The sequence below is a fragment of the Elephas maximus genome, chromosome 15 (assembly GCF_024166365.1).
Source record: "Elephas maximus indicus isolate mEleMax1 chromosome 15, mEleMax1 primary haplotype, whole genome shotgun sequence".
Taxonomy (NCBI): domain Eukaryota; kingdom Metazoa; phylum Chordata; class Mammalia; order Proboscidea; family Elephantidae; genus Elephas; species Elephas maximus.
The window spans coordinates 81,789,337-81,813,186 of record NC_064833.1 but is presented as its reverse complement, the minus strand read 5'-3'; the positions used below and the strand labels follow the sequence as shown (position 1 = coordinate 81,813,186).

General features: G+C 40.5%; 1 protein-coding gene across 17 annotated transcripts in view; it reads right to left on the bottom strand.

The window, feature by feature from the left end:
- Positions 1 to 23,850, bottom strand: part of ASPH (aspartate beta-hydroxylase) — a 236,926-nt gene that overhangs the window by 148,596 nt on the left and 64,480 nt on the right. For all 17 annotated transcript variants that reach the window (XM_049854244.1, XM_049854240.1, XM_049854242.1 and 14 more), the window contains 3 exons: positions 15,593 to 15,631; positions 15,190 to 15,225; positions 10,103 to 10,147 (listed from right to left, as the gene is read on the bottom strand). In XM_049854244.1, the coding sequence (XP_049710201.1) occupies positions 10,103 to 10,147; positions 15,190 to 15,225; positions 15,593 to 15,631 (120 nt within the window). The remainder of the gene's footprint in view (positions 1 to 10,102; positions 10,148 to 15,189; positions 15,226 to 15,592; positions 15,632 to 23,850) is intronic.

Below are 23,850 nucleotides of genomic sequence, written 5' to 3'. Positions count from 1 at the left end.
CTCCTCATTTTGAAAAATAAATTAACCAGGATAATTTACAATATCTATTGAAATATTAGTTTTTTTTATAATTAACTAATTGCTACAAAAATCTCAAAATCTGAGTTTTAACCTGAATACTCAAAGCTAATGCCGAAATTTGTGATAAGAATATCAGTGCAGATATATACAACTTAAACTGTCACAGCATATATATATTTTAAGAGTGCTACTGCCAAGCACTCTTAATGGCTTTTAAGTCAGGTTTACCACAGTCTGCACACACCAATTCAATACAGGTAGTGTTAACTTCTAACAACACATATTAAAACTCCGCCAAGACAACTGCTGCTACGTCATCAATAGTTGTCTTAACTATTGCCTGAAAAACACACATAAATGCAGGTAAACTGAAAAGCTGTGTCACAAAAAGAAAAAAAGGAAAGAAACCTAATGGATCCACTAATGCTATCAAGAAAGGACATGCAGGAATGTAAAGTTACATGTACTTTTTGTTCCTAAAAAAAGAAAAAAAATACTACAATGATGGTGAACTACAACTCATTCAAAACATCTTTAGTGTCCATTCCCAAAGATCCTGATTTGCTCAGTAATTACTTCACAAGATTTATCACAGCCATCTTTTGGAGCGTATGGTTAGGCTGGTCCTCCTGTGGTAGTAGGGGAGTCTGTTTTGAAGCTTTAAGTATCTGCAAAAATAAGGGGAAATCTAAATTAAAGGACCAACCGGAAACAGACTGTGAAATTCCTTCATCTTCATTCCACTCTTAAAAAAAACCCACCAGCAGAAATAAACTTTTTTTTTTTTTTTTTTTAAGGGCAATTTGGTAAGAGACTGATTAACTACCTAGACTAGTCACTGGGGACTATCTGCCAAGTGGCTGATGAAAATGTGAGGTTCATGAGACCTCGTGAGAATTAAAACTGAACTGAAAAATTTCAATCTTTGGAGAAATTCACCCCTCCCCTACCTTTTACAAATATTTTCTTATTCCAAACGTTGGTGTCTGATTTATTTTACTATTACCACACTGGATTTATGTTATGATTAGATTACAAAAGGTCAGGTGCATATATAGGCTTAGCCAATCTTTCACATAATGTCTAAACCTGGATTACGATAGGTTTCTTCCTCCTCCCCTCCTGAATCCTTCCCTCTTTCTGTCCTTCCTTGCTCCGAGCCATCTATCACCTGCACATGTGTGCTGCCACATGTGTAACTGTAGTTCTTCTCCTGGCAGAATTACCTTTGGTGCTAAAATGGAGCAACTAGAAATGATATGCCTACCTTGGTACAAACAACAGAAATGAGGGTTTACATCTACCATGAGAATATTCATAGCAGCTTTTTCATAATAGGCAAACTCTGGAGACCCTCTCTCCCTCTCCCCCATGTCCGTCAACAGTACACTGGATTAAAAAGAAATGTAGTATATTTGTAGAACACAATCAAATTATTATGTATAACAAGATGGATGAAACTCACAGACATGATACTGAGCAATAGAAGCCAGTTACAAAAAAGTGTGTGTATGTATATACGAGATTCTATTTATATTAAATTAAAAAGCAGGCAAAACCATCAATGAAAATACAAGTCAGAATAGTGGTTACCTTTGGTGGGGGTATTACTGGAAGGGAGCAAGAAGGACAGAGATCTGGGTGCTAGAAATACTCTAGATCTGAATCTAGGTAGTAGGTACAAGGGTATGAGCATATGTAAACAGGCACCAAGCTCTATGCTCAAGATCTGAGCACTTCCCAATGTAAATTACACCTCAAGAGGAACAGTTAATTTAACAATTAATCAACTATTCCTTTAGAGAAACAAACATTTCTGTAACCTGTGGCAATCAAAAATTAAAAAAAAAAAAAAATCACAGTGAGACCATGGAAAGATGTTTAAAGTATGAGTATTAATAAAAAGGCAAATAAAATAAACTTTAGTTGCAATTCTGAATGATAGCAACATGTGCTCCTAAATGTTTAATCAAAGGACTCCACTCCAAAGTGGTCCTCAAAGTTGCAAACCCAACATCTCCCAAACTAAGCTAGTCATCTCCACTGCTTCTCCATCTCCACAGAGGTTCCCCCATTCATTCACAAGGACTCAAGTTAAAAATGCAGAAATCATCCTTGACTCCTCAGCTGCCCCCTTAGTTCCAACTCAAATCTCCATGAAATCAATCCTTCCTCTCCACCCACACCACCACAGTCCAGGCTCCCACCACTTCTGGCTGGCATTAATGCCCCCACCCCTTACTGGTCTCAGTGACTCCTCCTGGGAGTGATCTTTTCAAATGTGGATTTGATCCTGTGAATCCTGTGCTTGGAATTTTTCAAAGGTTTCCTGCCACTTGTAGGTCCAAATCCAAACTCTTGGACTTGGTATATAAGCCACTTCAAGACCTGATGCCTGCCGACTTGTCCACTTTATCTTCTTACGCCCCCAAGTAGCACACTTCTGGTTGTCTTAGCTCAATAAGCACTTGCTTCCTCTGTCCCCATCTGCCAACTCAAGTAACTTCTATCAGTGTTCACAAGTCTGCTCAGTGACATGTGGGAAGCCCTCTGAAACTGGGTTAGTTATCCCTCCTGTGTGCTTCCCTGTATATCATTCTGAGCAGTTAATGACATTGTCTTATTGCTTTACTCAGCGATATTCCCACTGGACTGGCAACCACTACAGGGCAGGGACTAAACTGCTCATCATGTATCTTCCTTGTCCAGCACAGGGCCTGGATCATAGTAGTTACTCAATGAATACTTCTTGAATAAACTGAGTCAACAACAATAATATATATAAAAAATAGTTATTAAACATTAGCTGCTAATAGCAATAAAGACAACCCCTGCTCCTGACTGGAACCTTGTGCTGCCAGCCTAAAGCTGACTAAGGACCTTACTGATCAATGAAAAATGTTGGGGTCAAAGGAGTCAAAGTTCTGGAAGGATGCAATAGAGTGAAACCACTGTTCTTGATAAAAGGATGATCAACAGAAGGGCAAGTTAGAAATGTTATCTCCATTTGCAAACACACAGGAGCAGCAGAACCACCCAGGTACAATGATGCTCAAATACCTCCATTTTGAATAACGTAATTCAACAAAACATAAAATTGATTTTTTTCCCCAGTATGGTATGGCAGAAAAACTGTTAATGGATCCAATCAGTCAATGGCCTTAAAAGTGTTGTTTGGTAGAAAATTTTACTCAGATAAATTTCATAAATGAATCCTTCACAAATCACTCAATTTGTGCTATGTATATTTATGTAATCCTACTGCTACAAATACAGTTGGATTTCAAGTAAAAATATGAGTTTGAGGAGAAAGGTGAAAATCTGATAAAGGAGTAGGGGTTCTAAAAACAATTAAAAAAAAAGAAACTGAGATTAAAATTTTACATCCTTGCCATAAGCGTATCTGAAAAGCAGTTAAAATTTACAAACATAAAACATAGCAAAATTTACACTATCAGGCAATTTAACTTTTCTACCATGAATAATAATGAAATATTCAACATTTATGAGTTCCAACTGATGTACTAACGTATATTAAGTAAAAATGCCTAAGAATATAACATATCTAAGCTCATCACGCCAAAACAGCTCTAAAAACTCTCATCAGCTCTTAGGCCTTAATTTACGTAACGCCCTCTTCAGCACAACAGTTAAGAGCGTGGGCTCTGAAGACGGACTGCAAGGATCAATCCCAGTTTCACCACTTGTTAGCTCTGTGACATGTGGCAAGTTACTCTGCAAACTGTGTCTCAGTTTTCACATCTGTAAAATGGATGTACCAGCATGTGTGCCTCTTGGAGGATCGGGAAGATGAAATGCATCAACACATGCAACGTGCTCAGAACAGCACCTGACCCACCATCAGGTGGAACTGAGTCACCTTTAACTCGTGGTGACGCTGTGTGTGTCAGAGTAGAATTGTGCTCTGTAGGGGTTTCGATGGCTGATTTTTTGGAAGTATACTGCCAGGCCTTTCTTCCAAGACACCTCTGGGTGGCTCTGAACCTCCAACCTTTTGGTTAGCAGCAAAGTGAGTTAACCCTTTGCACCTCCCAGGAACTCCACCTGGTCCATAAAGTTTAATAAATGTTAGCACTGACTGGCTGTGTGCTGGATACAGTGGTTAATTAAGACAGCCAGTTGGTGACTTGTAGAATTATCACACAGATAAATATATTACTATGAACTTTAATAAGTAGCATGAAACTGTATAACCTAATTATACACTGATGAAGGAAGGCAAAGTAATTACTAATTAGGTCCCAAGGGCCAGAAAAAAATGAACATCCAGCATTTTGCAGAAGTCCTCAGTTTGAGTTTTCTACTGAATAATTTTAAAGATTAAGAAGTAGTAAGGAGATGGACCCCACCACTAACGTTTCTGTAATCAGATACACAAACACTATTATAAAAGCAGTCACCTTATTGTATGAAAATATCACTCATACATATTTATTAACGGTTATTTTGTATGTCGTTGTTGTTAGGTGCCGTCCAGTTGGTTCCGACTCATGGTGACCCTATGCACAACAGAAAGAAACGCTGCCCGGCCCTGCGCCATCCTTATAATCGTTGTTATGCTTGAGCTCATTGCTGCAGCCACTGTGTCAGTCCACCTCGTTGAGGGTCTTCCTCTTTTCCGCTGACCCTGTACTCTGCCAAGCATGATGTCCTTCTCCAGGGACTGTTCCCTCCTGACAACATGTCCAAAGTATGTAAGACGCAGTCTCGCGATCCTTGCTTCTAAAGGAGCATTCTGGTTGTACTTCTTCTGAGACAGATTTGTTTGTTCTTTTGGCAGTCCATGGTATATTCAATATTCTTCACCAACATCACAATTCAAAGGCGTCAACTCTTCTTCGGTCTTCCTTATTCATTGTCCAGCTTTCACATGCATATGATGCGATTGAAAATACCATGGCTTGGGTCAGGCGCACCTTAGTCTTCAGAGCGACATCTTTGCTCTTCAGCACTTCAAAGAGGTCCTTTGCAGCAGATTTGCCCAATGCAATGCGTCTTTTGATTTCTTGACTGCTGCTTCCATGGCTGTTGATTGTGGATCCAAGTAAAATCAAATCCTTGACAACTTCAATCTTTTCTCCGTTTAACATGATGTTGATCATTGGTCCAGTTGTGAGGATTTTTGTTTTCTTTATGTTGAGGTGTAATCCATACTGAAGGCTGTGGTCTTTGATCTTCATTAGTAAGTGCTTCAAGTCCTCTTCACTTTCAGCAAGCAAGGTTGTGTCATCTGCATAACGCAGGTTGTTAATGAGTCTTCCTCCAATCCTTATGCACCATTCTTCTTCATATAGTCCAGCTTCTCGTATTATTTGTTCAGCATACAGATTAAATAGGTTATTGTGAAAGAATACAACCCTGACGCACACCTTTCCTGACTTTAAACCAATCAGTATCCCCTTGTTCTGTCCAAACAACTGCCTCGATCTATGTAAAGGTTCCTCAGGAGCACAATTAAGTGTTCTGCAATTCCCATTCTTCGCAGTGTTATCCATAGTTTGTTATGATCCACACAGTCGAATGCCTTTGCATAGTCAATAAACAACAGGTAAACACCCTTCTGGTATTCTCTGCTTTCAGCCAGGATCCATCTGACATCAGCAATGATATCCCTGGTTCCACATCCTCTTCTGAAACTGGCCTGAATTTCTGGCAGTTCCCTGCCGATACACTGCTGCAGGTGTTTTTGAATGATCTTCAGCAGAATTTTGCTTGCGTGTGATATTAATGATATTGTTCTATAATTTCCACATTTGGTTGGATCACCCTTCTTGGGAATAGGCATAAATATGGATCTCTTCCAATCAGTTGGCCAGGAAGATGTCTTCCATATTTCTTGGCATAGATGAGTGAGCACCTCCAGTGCTGCATCTGTTTGTTGAAACATCTCAATTGATATTCCATGAATTCCTGGAGGCTTGTTTCTCGCCAATGCCTTCAGAACAGCTTGGACTTCTTCCTTCAGTACCATGAGTTCCTGATTATATGCCACCTCTTGAAATGGTTGACTATCAACTAATTCTTTTTGGTATAATGACTCTGTGTATCCCTCCCATCTTCTTTTGACGCTTCCTGCATCATTTAATATTTTCCCCATGGAATCCTTCACTATTGCAACTCGAGGCTTGAATTTTTAATTCAGTTCTTTCAGCTTGAGAAACGCCAAGCGTGTTCTTCCCTTTTGGTTATCCATCTCCAGCTCTTTGCACATGTCATTATAACAATTTATTTTGTCTTCTCGAGAGGCCCTTCGAAATCTTCTGTTCAGTTCTTTTACTTCATCAATTCTTCCTTTTGCTTTAGCTGCTTGTCCCTCAAGGGAAAGTTTCAGAGTCTCCTCTGATATCCATCTTGGTCTTTTCTTTCTTTCCTGTCTTTTCAGTGACCTCTTGCTTTCTTCGTGGATGATGTCCTTGATGTCATTCCACAACTCGTCTGGTCTGCGGTCACTAGTGTTCAATGCGTCAAATCTATTCTTCAGAAGGTCTCTAAATTCAGGTGGGATATATTCAAGGTCGTATTTTGGCTCTCGTGGACTTGCTCTGATTTTCTTCGGTTTCAGCTTGAACTTGCATATGAGCAATTGATGGTCTCTTCCACAGTCGGCCCCTGGCCTTGTTCTGACTGATGATATCGAGCTTTTCCATGTCTCTTTCCACAGACGTAGTCAATTTGATACCTGTGTATTCCATCTGGCGAGGTCCACGTGTATAGTCGCCGTTTATGCTGGTGAAAGAAGGTATCCGGCAAGGAAGAAGTTGTTGGTCTTGCAAAATTCTATCATTCGATCTCTGGCATTGTTTCTATCACCAAGGCCATATTTTCCAGCTACTGATCCTTCTTCTTTGTTTCCAACTTTTGCATTCCAATCACCAGTAATTATCAATGCATCTTGATTGCATGTTTGATCAATTTCAGACTGCAACAGCTGATAAAAATCTTTTAATTCTTCATCTTTGGCCCTAGTGGTTGGTGCGTAAATTTGAATAATAGTCGTATTAACTGGTCTTCCTTGTAGGCGTATGGATATTACCCTATCACTGACAACACTGTACTTCAGCATAGATCTTGAAACATTCTTTTTGACGATGAATGTAACACCATTCCTCTTTGAGTTGTCATTCCCAGCATAGTAGACTATGTGATTGTCCAATTCAAAATGGCCAATACCAGTCCATTTCAGCTTACTAATGCCTAGGATATCTATGTTTATGCGTTCCATCTCATTTTTTACGATTTCCAATTTTCCTAGATTTATACTTCGTACATTCCAGGTTCCGATTATTAATGGGTATTTGCAGCTGTTTCTTCTCATTTTGAGTCGTGCCACATCAGCAAATGAAGGTCCCGAAAGCTTTACTCCATCCACGTCATTAAGGTCAACTCTAATTTGAGGAGGCAGCTCTTCCCCAGTCATTTTTTGAGTGCCTTCCAATCTGGGGGGCTCATCTTCCAGCACTATATCAATGTTCCGCTGCTATTCATAAGGTTTCCCCTGGCTAATGCTTTTCAGAAGTAGACTGCCGGGTCCTTCTTCCTAGTCTGTCTTAGTCTGGAAGCTCAGCTGAAACCTGTCCTCCTTGGGTGACCCTGCTGGTATCTGAATACCGGTGGCATAGCTTCCAGCATCACAGCAACACACAAGCCCCCACAGTATGACAAACTGACAGACACGTGGGGGGTTATTTTGTATAATTAATAAAAATTGTAGCAAAGTAAGACTAGGGAGATAACAGGAAGTAAGTAAACCAAGTGCAAACATTAAAAATAACTATTGCTGACTCTCAGCCCTCCATTCTCTCTTGGCAAGGTCTGGTGACAGCTGTGCAGCAGGCCAATCAAACTTTTATGGTGCCAAGTTATAGGTTCCATCTTTGGGAGCAGAGCTTTCAGAACGCAGCCTCTCTTGATCCACCTCAAAGATTAGTCTAATTAATAAACAATACTGGCCAGAGCTGCCATTTACTAGGAGCTTATTACGTGTGGAGTCCCTGTTTGGTGTAAAGGTTAACACATTAGACTGACAACCGAAAGGTTGAAGGTTTGAAGAAAGGCCTGGTGATCTACTTCTAAAACATCAGTCATTGAGAACCCTATGGAGCACAGTTCTACTGACACACACGGGCCACCACACGTTAGAATCGACCTGACAGCACCGTACATAACAGTTACATACTAGTTATATAACAGTAACTACCACTATTATTTGTCAGGAACTACGCATATTACCCAAATCTTCATTTTCATATGCTTCAATGTTTAAATGCCTCATACCCTTATTCCATCATCCCAACCTCTTATATTTATGTTCCAAGGAAATTACTGGGCTCCATTTATAAAACATTGAAAAAGAAAAGCACAGAATGTTTCTCCCAGAAAAAGAAAACAATATTAACTTTCATACTTTACCTAACGTTAGATCAATATTAAAAATCATGAACTGCGACTTGAAAGATAGCAATGTTATAGAAACTTGTTATTTTTTAAGAATGCTTACAAAAGTTTCCTTTAAGGGAACAGAAATCAAAATGCCAATTCCATAACCTGCTCTGCCTCGCCAGATACAATCAGGCCACGTGGGAAGCACTGCTCGACAATAAAGGGGAAACTAACCGTGCGTAGTGCAAACGATGAAGCACTGACTACTGATCAAAAGGTTGGCAATTCAAAACCACTCAAAGGCATCCAGGAAAAAAGCCCTGGAATTCTATTTCCAAAAGGTCATAGCCTGGAAACCCCTACAGAGAAGTTCTACTCTGCAGACATGGGGTCGTCATGAGTAGGAATTGACTTGAGGGCAACGGGTTTTAGCAAGAAAAGTAGGACATAAATATCAACTTTCTCTGTCCTGTCCATTTTTTTAAACACAAAATACATGTTTTCTCAGTAGTTATCATGTAAAAGACCCATTTCTCCACAGATTACTTTTCTCATTCATATTAAAGTACCAACACAGAAGAACTCATCGTCAAGTACTTTTTTCTACGTATTATTATGAATGTACGTGGTATGTCAACTATCAAAACCTGAAGGATTCCAATAATAAAATAAGCAGAAACAACCTGACATACCACTGAAAGTAATCTATGACCATAAAGGTGGTTTATTTTCCCCGAGATTCTGTATTTAATAAACTCTGAGAGGCACAACTCTTACTACCAAAATCCCCAAGAGCGAAGCTTACAATTGCTATGAAACTCACATTAAGCATAATGTAAAAAAATGAATAAAGATTGAACCAATTAAACACACCTACACACACAAAAAAATAAAAATAAATACAGAAACAAGATGAAATACATTTGGGAAAGAGGCAGGATATGGAAAATCCTCTCATCACTAAAACGTTCTTTCCCACTATGAGAACAGGAAGTATGTATGCCAATTTCCAACTGCTGGTGTAGTTAAGGTCATCTCTAAAATGCATTTGAAAGTGCAGGTCTTGGCTGAAATGCTGTTCCCATTCTTTTAAACCCATGATGACTAGAGAGAGCAGGTGGTGGAAGGCAGGGAAAAGTAGGGAAATGGGTTTAATGTGACAGAATGAAAGGAAGGCGTAGGCCTGACAGATCTTGGGAGCCTGAAATGCCACACGGGCACTACTGATGCTCTTGCGGACGACAGGAATGCGGAGGAAGAAGGCGAATGTCACAGGTGTATGCACTATTAAACTTCCACCTTAAAGCAACTCTGATTCCATATTCTCCACCAAATAGCTTATGAATCAAAAAGAAAAAGAAAAAAAAAAAAAAAACGCTACCTAACTTCCACCCCTACCACCATCTATAATAGCCAAAATCCTATGGTCCTTTGACTGCTGATACTTCTCAAATTCTAGCTCCACCAGCATGTTCTACACTGAGCCTAGTGTGTATATTCTATTGCTGTGGCTCAACTGACCGAAACACAGAAAATATCCTTTTTCAATTTAGGCACAGTTAATCCTTCTCTCTCTGGACTTCTACCCTTCATAGATTTACTTCATAAAATTAGTGTTAATATCAACAGGAAATTTTAAAATTCAACAGCAAGGGAAAATACATCGAGGAAAATGTCATACCTGGTGGTACTTCCTGTTGCTCTTCGGCAGGGGGAGCAGTTACTTCTAAAATAAATAAAAGTGACAATTCATTACATATTGCCAACCAGCGTTTAAACACAGACTGCCAGTGCTTAAGTTACAGGGATTATTTTTTTTACAGGCTTTTAAAAAATTCAGCTGCAATTATCATAAAGACACTAGATTTTTACACCATCACAACAAAGAAGAATTAGATATAACTTCGTGCTTGTTCTGCAGAAGAGGCTTTCAAACATCATCTGCCTAACTGACTGAACTCAAACTCCACTGCTTATCAAAGAAGGTGTGGACTAAAACCTAGGTTTCCACCACAGTGTTGCATCAGACTTGATAAGAGAGCTACGGAAAGACATTTAAAAACATCTTCTTTCTGCCTTGAAGTGTTTCTTTGTGGTTTTTACCTCATAACCTAGTTTTAAGATGAGTGAAACAATGCGAAAAATTTAATTTTACTAAATTTTAAAAATTACCGCTACTTTGGTGAAAAGATAACTCTGGTTTTTAAACTTTATTAAAGCATAATTTTCATACAATTCACCCATTTCGTGTGTACTATTCAATGAGTTTTGGCCATGTCTATACACCTATGTAACCTCCCCCACCATTAGAGAACATTTCCATCGCTCCAAAAATTCCGTCATGGCCCTCTGCACTCAAACCCCACCCTCCCACCAGGCCCCAGAAAGGTGCTGATCTATTTTCTGTAAGGACAGTTTTGCCTTTTCTAGACTTTCACATGAGTGCAATGATCCAGTACTTGGTTTTCTGTGTCTGGCTTCATTCATTTCATGTGATGTTTCTGAGATCCATCCACATTGTTTCGTGGATCAATAGCTTTATTGCAAAGTAATATTCCATTGTTTGGATGCATCACATTTTATTTATCCGTTCACCAACTGATGAACATTTAGGTTGTTTCCATTTCTTTGACTATCCTGAATAATGCTGCCATGGACATTCAGGTACAAATCTTCATGCAGATGTACTTTCATCTCTCTTGGGTACGGTAAGTACATGCTTAACTTTTAAAGAAATTTTCCCTAATTTTAATTTGTGTATCTTTGACTTATTGATGAAGATGATCGTTATTCTAGTTTTAATAGCTACTACCTGTGTTGTGACTAGCTTGTTAATAGGCTTTCCCATTTATTTGGCTCCTAATAACTTACAGATATATTATGCTTTGTCAACCTTATCAGTATTTTTCTCAGAATCTTATTTACTTATGTCATTTGAAGTTTTTTTTTTTTTTTTGGTCCATCATAAAAGTATTATCACTTCCTTCGTTATTTCCATCACTGATATGTATTAAGAAAGCCCCACTGCTATCTTAAGATAAATGAAGTGTTCATTTAATTTTATTCTAGAAAAAACCTTGTATTTAAGTAACTCATCTAAATTTACTTTGGTGTATGATGTAGTAAGAGGATATTTTGTTTTTAAGAAATAGCTAATTAATTGCCTCTGTATAACACAAAAAGCGGTCTCTTTATAGACCCTAACTCTGCTTTACTACAGAACTCTTCGACCCACTTCAGTGTGGTTTTCACTCCCAACCATTTACTCAAACAGCTTTGGTTAAGATCACCAACAATTTTTACTTTGCCAAATAGAATTTTTACTTCTCGGTCCTGAGATTCTTTGGACACTCTGCAGCATGGAACATATTCTTCATAAAAGCTTTTCTCTGCTGGCTTCCTCCTGTCTCACTGGTTGTTTATCCTCTACCCAACCTCACAATCCTGGAGCTCCTTAGCGCTCAGTCCTGGGACTGCCTCTCTACTCTCCCAGCCTCACAGTACTAGAGCTCCTTAGTGCTCAGTCCTAGGACTGCCTCTCCACTCCCCCAGCCCCACAGTACTGGGGTTCCTTAGTGCTCAGTCCTGGAACTGCCTCTCTCCTCTCCCAGCCCCACAGTACTGCAGTTCCTTAGTGCTCAGTCCTGGGATTGCCTCTCTGCTCTCCCAGCCTCACAGTACTGGGGCCCCTTACGGCTCAATCCTGGGACTGCCTCTCTACTCTCCCAGCCTCACAGTACTGGCACTCCTTAGCGCTCAGTCCTAGGACTGCCTCTCTACTCCCCAAGCCCCACAGTACTGGGGTTCCTTAGTGCTCAGTCCTGGGACTGCCTCTCTGGTCTCCCAGCCTCACAGTTCTGGGGCTTCTTAGCGCTCAGTCCTGGGACTGCCTCTCTACTTCCTCTGTACTCACTTCCCGAACGACTGTATCAGTTTCCCGAGTTAAATACCATCTTCATGATGACGGCTCCCAAATGTCTGTATCTATCCCAGGTCTTGCCCATCAGATCGGCATATCCACTCAGATATCCCACACTCATTCCAAACTTAAAATACCTAATACGAAGGCTTTGATTTTATCCCCAAACCAGTTTCCTCAATATCCTAGTCGTCTTCTCCGTAAATGGCCCTATTATGCAACAGTTATGCAAGCCAAACCGAAGCCTCTTATTCCTCTTTCCTTCACATCTATCAGAAAATTCCATTCATTGTAATTCTAAAATATACCTTAAGCTCAAAATTTTCCCTCTGCCATGATCTTATTCCAGGCCACCATGATCACTTCTCTGGATTAGTACACAATAATTTCCTAACAGGGTCACCTCTTTCATTCTTGCTCCATCTAATCAGTTCTCTAACTAGAGGTGAAGTAATTCCTGAAAATCTAAATCAGATCATGCCATATCTTGCTTCAGTGTTTCCACAGTTTCCCACTGTACATAAGAATATAATCCAAATTTCTTACTATGTCCTACAAACCCCGAATAAGCTGTCCTGTGTCTTTACTGATTAAGGCAAATAGCACTGGGTTTTGTTACTTGCAACTGAAAGTAACCTTAATGACACAGATGAGGAGTAACAGAAGGGTCTAAGCATAGGACTAATATAGTCAAATACATATTTTCAAAGAGATTATCCTAATGGCATAGTGAAAGACGGATTTGAAGGGGACAAGTACAGCATCAAAAAGACTACTTCTATTTGTCCAGGAGAATGACGAGAGGCTGAATTAGATCTGTAGCGTGAGAAAACCAGCTGCCATCAAGTGAATTCAGACTTGTGGCAACACCGTAAGTATGTCAGAGTAGAACTGTGCACCATAGGATTTTCAATGGCTGATTTTTTCTGAAGTAGACTGCCAGGCCTTTCTTCCAAAGAGCTTCTGGGAGGACTTAAACTTCCAGCCTCTGGGTTAGTAGTCCAGTGTGTTAACTGTTTGCACCACCGAGGGACTTCCTAGTACAAGAGCTATAGAGAAAAGAATAGCTGTAAGAAATGTTGAGGGAGTCTATTCTACAGGATTTGGTATTAGTTATAGAGACAGAGGGAAAAGGAGGCCTCAGTGATGACTATTACATTTCTGGTTTGGGAAATCAAATGTATTTAGATGCAATCAGTTAGGATAAAGCAAAGAGATGGGGAAGAGGAGGCTGGAGGCTGGGGTGAGTTGAGTTTCCTCTCACTTGTCAGGTGCTGATAAGAGCCCAGCATAAAACCTGCAGGTTGGGCTGAAGGTACTCAGCCTAGTCTCACTGTCCACTGGAAGAAATCCCCTTAGTGGTCTCTACTCTGCTCTCTATAAGCTAATCAAAATGCCTGAAATGCTTTAAACGCAATCTTAGGAAAAACTCTATTTCTAATACGTAGTACTGACAGAAGCAGAAGCTGAAAGCAGGGGCTACAGTTCCATTTTATGACGTTAGTACTTTTACACAAAACAATATATGCAGGGGTGTTGGACGGAGTTCTTCCTTGGTTTCCATCTTCTGACTGTAACTGAATAAAAACACAGGCTCGGCCGTATTCTTCACAACATGCATATTCTTCATGAAGAACTGAGAAATGGGAGGTAGGACCTACATGGAGATGGATTCCTGCGTACACAGAGTGAGCCTGTAGTCCCCACTGAGGGGCTTCTCACAGCTAAGCGGACCAGAGGGCTTTTACCCCCAACCCCCACTCCCTCCACACCTGCTCCTGTCTTCTTTCCTTTTAGCTGAGTGCACTATTATCCAGAGTCTGCTCGAAAGCAGGCATGCTAAACCAGAAAACTGACAATTAACTACTCATAAACAACTTACATGAGTTAATCCTACACGCAAAATTCTCCTTGTTATGCTTTTTGTGGCAACCTGCTGTTGTTCAAATGCACACCCCACTCAAAAAGTCAACGTCAGATCCCACTCCTGGGTCCAACACTGCCTTAGCTGCTGAGCAGCCACGGGATCTTGGCAAATCCTTGACTTCACTCAAGTTTCAGCTCTTAATTTATAAAATAAGTACAAAGACATTTGTCCTACTTCCTTCTCAGTGTCTACAGTGAGGAAAAATTGAATGAATATATATGAAAGAACTTTGTAAACTGTTAAGAACTATGTAAGTTAAGAACTATAACTGTTAAGAACTATATAACTGTATCTAAGTGGAGCTGAAGTATCCTTATTTAATGTATGTAACTGTTTTTATTATTCACAAACCATCCCTCAACTTCCAAAAACATTTCTTTCCAGCTGAATGATAGACAGCATAAAGGACCCAACTGTCATCCTCTCTCACCAGGCTACTTCTCAGGGGATGATGGCCCCCACCTATATAGAGTGGCCCTCCCTACCCTAATCAGTTAGTCTCCATTATGGTGCCCTGTTTATCTCCATTACCACACTTCTCATAATCTTCAGTTACTTTACCATGTGCTTCCCCACTAGATAGCTAGCTCCAACGAACACAGGAACTTGTCTGTCTTATTCACTCTATACCCCTAGCTCCTGGACACTGTATAGATAGCAAGTAAGTCCTCCATTAAATTTTTGTTGAATAAATGAACACACTTTTAATATGGGGAAACCCTGGTGGCATAGTGGTTAAGAGCTACACCTGCTAACCAAGAGGCTGGCAGTTCAAATCCAACAAGGGCTCCTTGGAAACTCTATGGGGCAGTTCTTCTCTGTCCTATAGGGTTGTTACGAGTCCAAATTAACTTGACGGCAATAGGTTTGGTTTTTTGGTTTTTAACATGGAACGTAAACTGTTTTTATAAAATTAACTTACCTTCTGAAATTATGTTTGAATCTTCCACAGCATTATCTAAAATTATGGGAAAAAAAAGCAAGAACATCTTCCATTAACCCACCTCCATTCAGATCTCTATGTCTGGCTTTGTGTGAACTAGATTTACCTATAAGATAGACTTAAAAACATTTATACTAGAATATCAACTTTAATTTCTAAATTACATAAAAAAAATACATCAACTAGGCTGATATTAACCCTATTGACATAAAGCTTACTTCATAAACAGGGAATAATTATATTTATACCCAATTACTTTCTTGACAACTTGAAAATGTCTTTATTTCTTGGTAGACCTGTTCTTTGTTCTGCAAGTTTTGACAATTTAACAAACACTGAAAGGCTGGTTTACAGGAAATATTTGCTCAGAGGAAAAATTTACCTGAAATTTCTATTCTTTCATTTTCCAGTGGTTCATATACTATAAAATAAAAAGAAAAAATAATCCATAAGCACTGTACAACTTTCATTATAATACAAATAGGACCACGGGCTTCATCTCTGAACCTCTCAGGTCAAGTCACTGGGAAACAGCAGGCTACAGAGTAGGGTTGTGAGGGGTTTGGCCTGAAGTGAACAGGCCCGGATTCAAATTCCAGGTCAGCCACATTCAGCGACAGGAGACACACACTTCCTTCCTATAAAACAGGGAAAGTAAAAGCTCCTCCCCAGTCGTCTGGTCTAAGGGTTAAACCATTCGCTTTGCTCCCAGGCAGCACTGAATTTCCTTTTTTGCTTTTCTTGCCTGTGGTGGAGGTTCTGACTTATGGGAAGCTCTGCCGTGTTTACAACTCCACATCCAAGTATTCAACAGACTCCCGGCTTTATTGAGGGAACGATTCGCAGATCTTTAACCTGGGAGCAAACACCCAGCTGCCAGCCCCTTAGAATTCGGGTTCTGCTGGCAGAACCTGAATTCACCACCCTAAACACGGATCACAGTCCATTTCTGCATCAGACTAAATCCTTCTCCATGCTGGAAAGAAAGGCTTCTGTCTGCCATGGTCCTTTGGGGGGCCTATGGGGTTGCAGCCTCCCAGTGAAGGTGATCCCTGCTCCCTCCATCTTCCCAAGAAGCCTCAAATTTCCTGACACGCTAAAAGCAAACATTCTTATTTTTCAAGCACTGTTATAAATGTATTCATTTTTATTCATTTAATAGAGAAAATTTTTGAGCACCTATCTACTATGTTTCAGTCACTATTCTCAGTCTTGGGAGGGACAAATTTAATATATCATTGTCCTTTTCAATGGCATTTGGAAGACAGAGGAGCACTAGGTGTGTGCCCACCATCACCTTGAACCCTCATCGACATTTATATATGCTGCCTTCCCTACGAACTTAACATCTTCTCACTTCCACTCCTCAATCTACTCTGTCTTCTGGCCTGACCACACAATTCTGGCCCACCAAGGAGCTCCTCATCTAATCTCATGAACATTTTTCAGCCCTTACAGTGCTGATCTCTTTCTATGTGAAAGCACTACCTTCCCTGGACTTTGCTGTGATCATACTCACTGGTCTTCCTTTTACTTCTCTCATTTGTTCTTCTTTAACTTCTTTATCGCTTCACCCTTTTCTTGTTGTTGTAGTTCTTAGATGCCTTCGAGTCGATTCCGACTCATGGCAAACCCATGCATAACAGAACGAAACACTGCCCATTCCTGCACCATCCACCCCTTACTGCAGTCACTGTGTCAATCCATTTCACTGAGGGTCTTCCTCTTTTTTGCTGATTTTACAAAGCATGATGTCGTTCTCCAGGGATTGGTCCCTCCTGATAACATGTCCAAAATACATGAGAGCTAACTCTCAGAATCCTCACTTCTAAGGAGCATTCTGGCTGTACTTCTTCCAAGACAGATTAGTTCATTCTTCTGGCAGTCCATGGTATATTTAATATGCTTCGCCAACACCATAATTCCAATACATCAATTCTTTCTGTTTGTTTTTTTATTGTGCTTTAAGTGAAACTTTACAAGTCAGTCTCTCATACAAAAGCCATACACACCCCGCCGAGCACTCCCAGCTGCTCTCCCCTTAATGAGACAGCATATTCCTCCTCTCCACCCTGTATTGCCTGTGTCCATTCAACCAGCTCCTGCCCTCCTCTTCCTTCTCATCTCACCACCAGCCAGAAGTTGCCCACATAGTCTCATGTGCCTACTTGAGCCATGACGTTCACTCCTTACCGGCATCATTGTCTATCTTATATCCCAGGCCAACCCCTGTCTGCAGAGTTGGTTTCAGGAATAGTTCCAATCTTGGGCCATCAAAGGGTCCAGGGACCATGACTGTCAGGGTCCCTCCAGTCTCATTCAGACCATTAAGCCTGGTCTTTATACAAGAATCTAAGATCTGCATCCCACTGTTCTCCTGCTCCATCAGAGATTTTCTGTTGTGTTCCCTGTCAGGGCAGTGATTGGTGCTAGCTGGGCACCATCTAGTTCTTCTGGTCTCAGGCTGATGGAGTCTCTGGTTTATGTGGCCCTTTGTCTCTTGGGCTCGTATTTTCCCAGTGTCTTTGGTGCTCTTCATTCTCCTTTGCTCCAGGTGGGTTGGGACCAATAGATGCATCTTAGATGGCTGCTTGCTAGCTTTTAAGACCCCAGACTCCACTCACCAAAGTGAGACAAATGCATCAATTCTTATTCAGTCTTCCTTATTCATTGTTTAACTTTCACATGCATATGAGGCAATTGAAAATACCATAGTTTCAGTCAGGTCCATCTTGGTCCTCAAAGTGATATCTTTGCTTTTTAACACTTTAAAGAGGTCTTTTGCAGCAGATCTGTCCCACGCAATGCACCATCTGATTTCTTGATTGCTGCTCCATGGGCATCGATTGTGGAACCAAGTAAAACGAAATTCTTGACAACTTCAATATTGGCCCAGTTGTGAGGATATTTGTTTTCTTTATGTTGAGGTATAGTCCATACTAAAAGCTTGTAGTCTTTGATCTTCATCAGTAAGTACTTCAAGTCCTCTTCACTTTCATCAAGCAAGGTTGTATCATTTGCATATTACAGCTTGTTAATGAGTCTTGCTCTGATCCTGATGCCGTGTTTTTCACACAGTCCAGCTTCTTTTTACTCAGCATACAGATTAAATGGGTACAGTGAAAGGAAACAACCCCAACCTTTCCTGATTAAATGGGTACAGTGAAAGGAAACAACCCCGACCTTTCCTGATTAAATGGGTACAGTGAAAGGAAACAACCCCGACCTTTCCTGATTAAATGGGTACAGTGAAAGGAAACAACCCCGACCTTTCCTGATTAAATGGGTACAGTGAAAGGAAACAACCCCGACCTTTCCTGATTAAATGGGCACAGTGAAAGGAAACAACCCCGACCTTTCCTGATTTCGAATATGTAGTTTCCCCTTGTTCTGTTTGAATGGTTGCCCCTTGGTCTATGTACAGGCTCTGCGTGAGCACCATTAAGTGTTCTCAAATTCCCATTCTTCTCAATGTTATCCATAATTTGTTATGAGCCACACAGTCAAACGCCTTTGCATAGCCAATAAAACACAGGTAAACATCTTTTTAGTATTCTCTGCCTTCAGCCAAGATCCATTTGGCATCAGCAATAATATCATTCGTTCTACATCTTCTTCAGAATCCAGCTTGAATTTCAGGCAGTTCCCTATCAACGTACTGTTGCAACCGTTTTTGAATTATCTTCTGCAAAATTTTAGTTGAGTGTGATATTAATGATATTGTGGGATAATTTCTGCATTCTGTTGGATTACCTTTCTTTGGAATGGGCACAAATATAGATCTCTTCCAGTTGGTTGGCCAGGTAGCTGTCTTTCAAATTTCTTGGCATAGATAAATGAGCCTTTCCAGCACCGCATCTGTTTGTTTAAACGTCTCAATGAGTACTCCATCAATTCCTGCAGCCTTATTTTTCACCAGACCCTGGTGGCGTAGTGGTTAAGTGCTACGGCTGCTGACTAAAGGGACAGCAGTTCAAATCCCCCAGGTGCTCCTTGGAAACACTATGGGGCAGTTCTACCCTGTCCTATAGGGTCGCTATGAGTCAGAATCGACATGACGGCACTGGGTTTAGTTTTGGTTTTGATTTTTCATGAATGCCTTCAGTTCAGCTTGGACATCCTCATTCAATACCATCACGGTTGTTGATCATATGCTACCTCCTGAAATCGTTGAAGACCAACAATTCTTTTTGGTACAGTGACTATGTATTCCTTCAATCTTCTTCTTCTTCTTTTTTTTTTAATAATTTTTATTGTGCTTTAAGTGAAAGTTTACAAATCAAGTCAGTCTCTCACACAAAAACCCATATACACCTTGCTAAAAAAAAAAAAAAAAAACCAGTGCCATCAAGTCACACCTTGCTACACACTCCCAATTACTCTCCCCCTAATGAGACAGCCTGCCCTCTCCCTCCACTCTCTCTTTTCGTGTCCTTTTTGCCAGCTTCTAACCCCCTCCACCCTCTCATTTCCCTTCCAGGCAGGAGATGCCAACATAGTCTCAAGTGGCCACCTGATCCAAGAAGCTCACTCCTCACCAGCATCCCTCTCCAACACATTGTCCAGTCCAATCCATGTCTGAAGAGTTGGCTTCAGGAATGGTTCCTGTCCTGGGGCACCAGAAGGTCTGGGGGCCATGACCACCGGGGTCCTTCCAGTCTCAGTCAGACCATTAAGTTGGGTCTTATGAGAATTTGGGGTCTGCATCCCACTGCTCTCCTGCTCCCTCAGGGGTTCTCTGTTGTGTTCCCTGTCAGGGCCGTCATCGGCTGTAGCTGGGCACCTCTTTCACACTTCTTAATTGACATTTTATACTACCCAGGGCTCCAGGGGTGGGAGAGTTGGAAAGAAAATAGAAGCCTCTGATGGTAGCACAAATTTAGCCTTTTTTTGGTGAGGTCTCTTGGCCTTTCTTGGCTTAGTGAACAGGATCCACAATGACTCCACATAGCGTCTCTTTCCCATCTGACTCCTATCTGGTCCATGGGAAACACACATCTCTTGCTGCAACAAATTCCGGAAGTGAAGACAGATCCCAGAGTGGCAGCATTCTTACTCCACTACCAAAGGTGCTTTTAGTTCTTATCAGTTCTTTTAGATATCATGGCACAGGCTACTTCAGCTTTCCCAGGCATTAGTCAGGCACTAATCCTCTGTGACTCCTAACTGCAGGAACATATTTACACTTGGGATTCTGTTCCTTTTTTATATCCCTTATCTGGTTGAGAGATTCATGTGACTTTCTTTGGTCAATGGGATGATAGGAAATATGATGTAAGCAGAGACTTAAAAAGCGTTTGCACACTGGAGCTTGACCTTTCTTTCTGTTCTTGGGAATCTTGTGATTACCACTATGTAAATAAGCCCAGGCTAACATGCTGAATGATGAGAGTAATATGGCCAGGCTCTCCCCATCACCCCATTTTTTTTTTTTAAATAATTTTTTATTGTGCTTTAAGTGAAAGTTTACAAATCAAGTCAGTCTCTCATACAAAAACCCATATACACCTTCCTACATACTCCCAATTACTCTCCCCCTAATGAGACAGCCTGCTCTCTCCCTCCACTCTCTCTTTTCATGTCCTTTTCGCCAGCTTCTAACCCCCTCCACCCTCTCATCTCCCCTCCAGGCAGGAGATGCCAACATAGTCTTAAGTGGCCACCTGATCCAAGAAGCTCACTCTTCACCGGCATCCCTCTCCAACCCATTGTCCAGTCCAATCCATGTCTGAAGAGTTGGCTTCGGAAATGGTTCCTGTCCTGGGGAAACAGAAGGTCTGGGGGCCGTGACCACCGGGATCCTTCCAGTCTCAGTCAGAGCATTACGTCCGGACTTATGACAATTTGGCGTCTGCATCCCATTGCTCTCCTGCTCCCTCAGGGGTTCTCTGTTGTGTTCCCTGTCAGGGCAGTCATCGGTTGTAGCCAGGCACCATCTAGTTCTTCTGGTCTCAGGATGATGTAGTCGCTGGTTCATGTGGCCCTTTCTGTCTCTTGGGCTCGAAATCACCTTGTGTCCTTGGTGTTCTTCATTCTCCTTGAACCAGGTGGGTTGAGAACAACTGATGCATCTTACATGGCTGCTTGCTAGCGTTTAAGACCCCAGACGCCACTCTTCAAAGTAGGATGCAGAATGTTTTCTTAATAGATTTTATTATGCCAGTTGACTTAGATGTCCCCGAAACCATGGTCCCCAGACCCCTGCCCCTGCTACACTGGCCTTCAAAGCATTCAGTTTATTCAGGAAAATTCTTTCTTTTGGTTTAGTCCAATTGTGCTGACCTCCCCTGTATCGTGTGTTCTCTATCCCTTAACCTAAAGTAGTTCTTATCTACTATCTAATTAGAGAATACACCTCTTCCACCCTCCCTCCCTCCCCCCTCCTAACCACAAAAGAATGTTTTCTTCTCAGTTTAAACTATTTCTCAAGTTCTTATAATAGTGGTCTTATACAATATTTGTCCTTTTACAACTAATTTCACTCAGCATAATGCCTTCCAGGTTCCTCCATGTTATGCAGTGTTTCACAGATTCCTCACTGTTCTTTATCTATGTGCAGTATTCCATTGTGTGAATATACCATAATTTATTTATCCATTCATCCATTGATGGGCACATTCATTGCTTCCATGTTATTGCTATCGTAAACAGTGCTGCAATAAACATGGGTGTGCATATATCTGTTGGTGTAAAGGCTCTTATTACTCTAGGATATATTCCAAGGAGTGGGATTGCTGGCTCGTATGCTACTTCTATTTCTAACCTTTTAAGGAAGCACCAAATTGATTTCCAAAGTGGCTGTATCATTTGACATTCCCACCAGCAGTGTAGAAGTGTTCCAATCTCTCCACAGACTCTCCAACATGTATTATTTTGTGTTTTTTGGATTAATGCCAGCCTTGTTGGAGTGAGATGAAATCTCATTGTAGTTTTGATCTGCATTTCTCTAATGGCTAATGATCGTGAACATTTCCTCATATCTCTGTTAGCTACCTGAATGTCTTCTTTAGTGAAGTCTCTATTCATATCTTTTGCCCATTTTTTAATTGAGTTGTCTTTTTGCAGTTGAGTTTTTGCAGTATCGTGTAGATTTTAAAGATCACGCGGTGATCAGAAATGTCATAGCTAAAAACTTTTTCCCAGTCTGTAGGTACTCTTTTCACTCTTTTGGTGAAGTCTTTGGATGAGCATTAAGTGTTTGATCTTTAGGAGCTCCTAATTATCTAGTTTTTCTTCTACGTTCTTTATAATGTTTTCTATATTGTTTATGGCGTGTATTAGGGCTCCTGATGTTGTCCCTATTTTTTCTTCCATGATCTTTATCGTTTTAGATTTTATGTTTAGGTCTTTGATCTATTTTGAGTTCGTTTTTGTTGACTGGAGTGAGGTATGGGTCTTGTTTCATTTTTTTGCAGATGGATATCCAGTTATGCCAGCATCATTTGTTAAAAACAGTCTTTTCCCCATTTAACTGTTTTGGGGCCTTTGTCAAATATCAACTGCTCATATGTGGATGGATTTATGTCTGGATTCTCAATTCTGTTCCATTGGTCCATGTATCTGTTGTTTTATCAGTACCAGGCTGTTTTGACTACTGTGGCAGTATAATAGGTTCTAAAATCAGGTAAAGTAAGGCCTCCTACTTTGTTCTTCTTTTTTAGTAATGCCTTATTTATCCGGAGCCTCTTTCCCTTCCATATGAAATTGGTGATTTGTTTCTCCATCTCATTAAAGAATGTCCTGGGGATTTGGATCGGAATTGCATTAAATGTATAGATCGCTTCTGGTAGAAGAGACATTTTTATAATGTTAAGTCTTCCTATCCACGAGCAAGGTATGTTCTTCCACTTATGTAAGTCTCTTTTGGTTTCTTGCAGAAGTGTATTGTAATTTTCTTTGTATAAATCTTTTATATCTCTGGTAACATTTATTCCTAAGTATTTTATCTTCTTGGGGGCTACTGTAAATGGCACTGATTTGGTCATTTCCTCTTCGATGTTCTTTTTGTTGGTGTAGAGGAATCCAAGTGATTTTTGTATGTTTATCTTGTATCCCGATACTCTGCTGAACTCTTCTATTAGTTTCAGTAGTTTTCTGGAGGATTCCATAGGGTTTTCGGTGTATAAGTTCATGTCATCTGCAAATAGAGATACTTTTACTTCTTCCTTGCCAATCTCCATGCCCTTTATTTCTTTATCTAGCCTAACTGCTCTGGCTAGGACCTCCAGCGCAATGTTGAATAAGTGCGGTGATAAAGGGCGTCCTTGTCTGGTTCCCGATCTCAATGGGAATGTTTTTAGGGTCTGTCCATATAGGGTGATGTTGGCTGTTGGCTTTGTATAAATGCCCTTTATTATGCTGAGACATTTTCCTTATAGTCCTATTTTGCTGAGAGTTTTTATCATGAATGAATGCTGAACTTTGTCAAATGCCTTTTCTGCATCAATTGATAAAATCATCTGATTCTTGTCTTTTGTTTTATTTATGTGGTGGATTACATTAATTGTTTTTCTAATGTTGAACCTTCCCTGCATACCTGGTACGAATCCCACTTGGTTATGGTGAATTATTTTTTGGATATGTTGTTGAATTCTATTGGCTAAAATTTTCTTGAGGATTTTTGTATCTACATTCATAAGG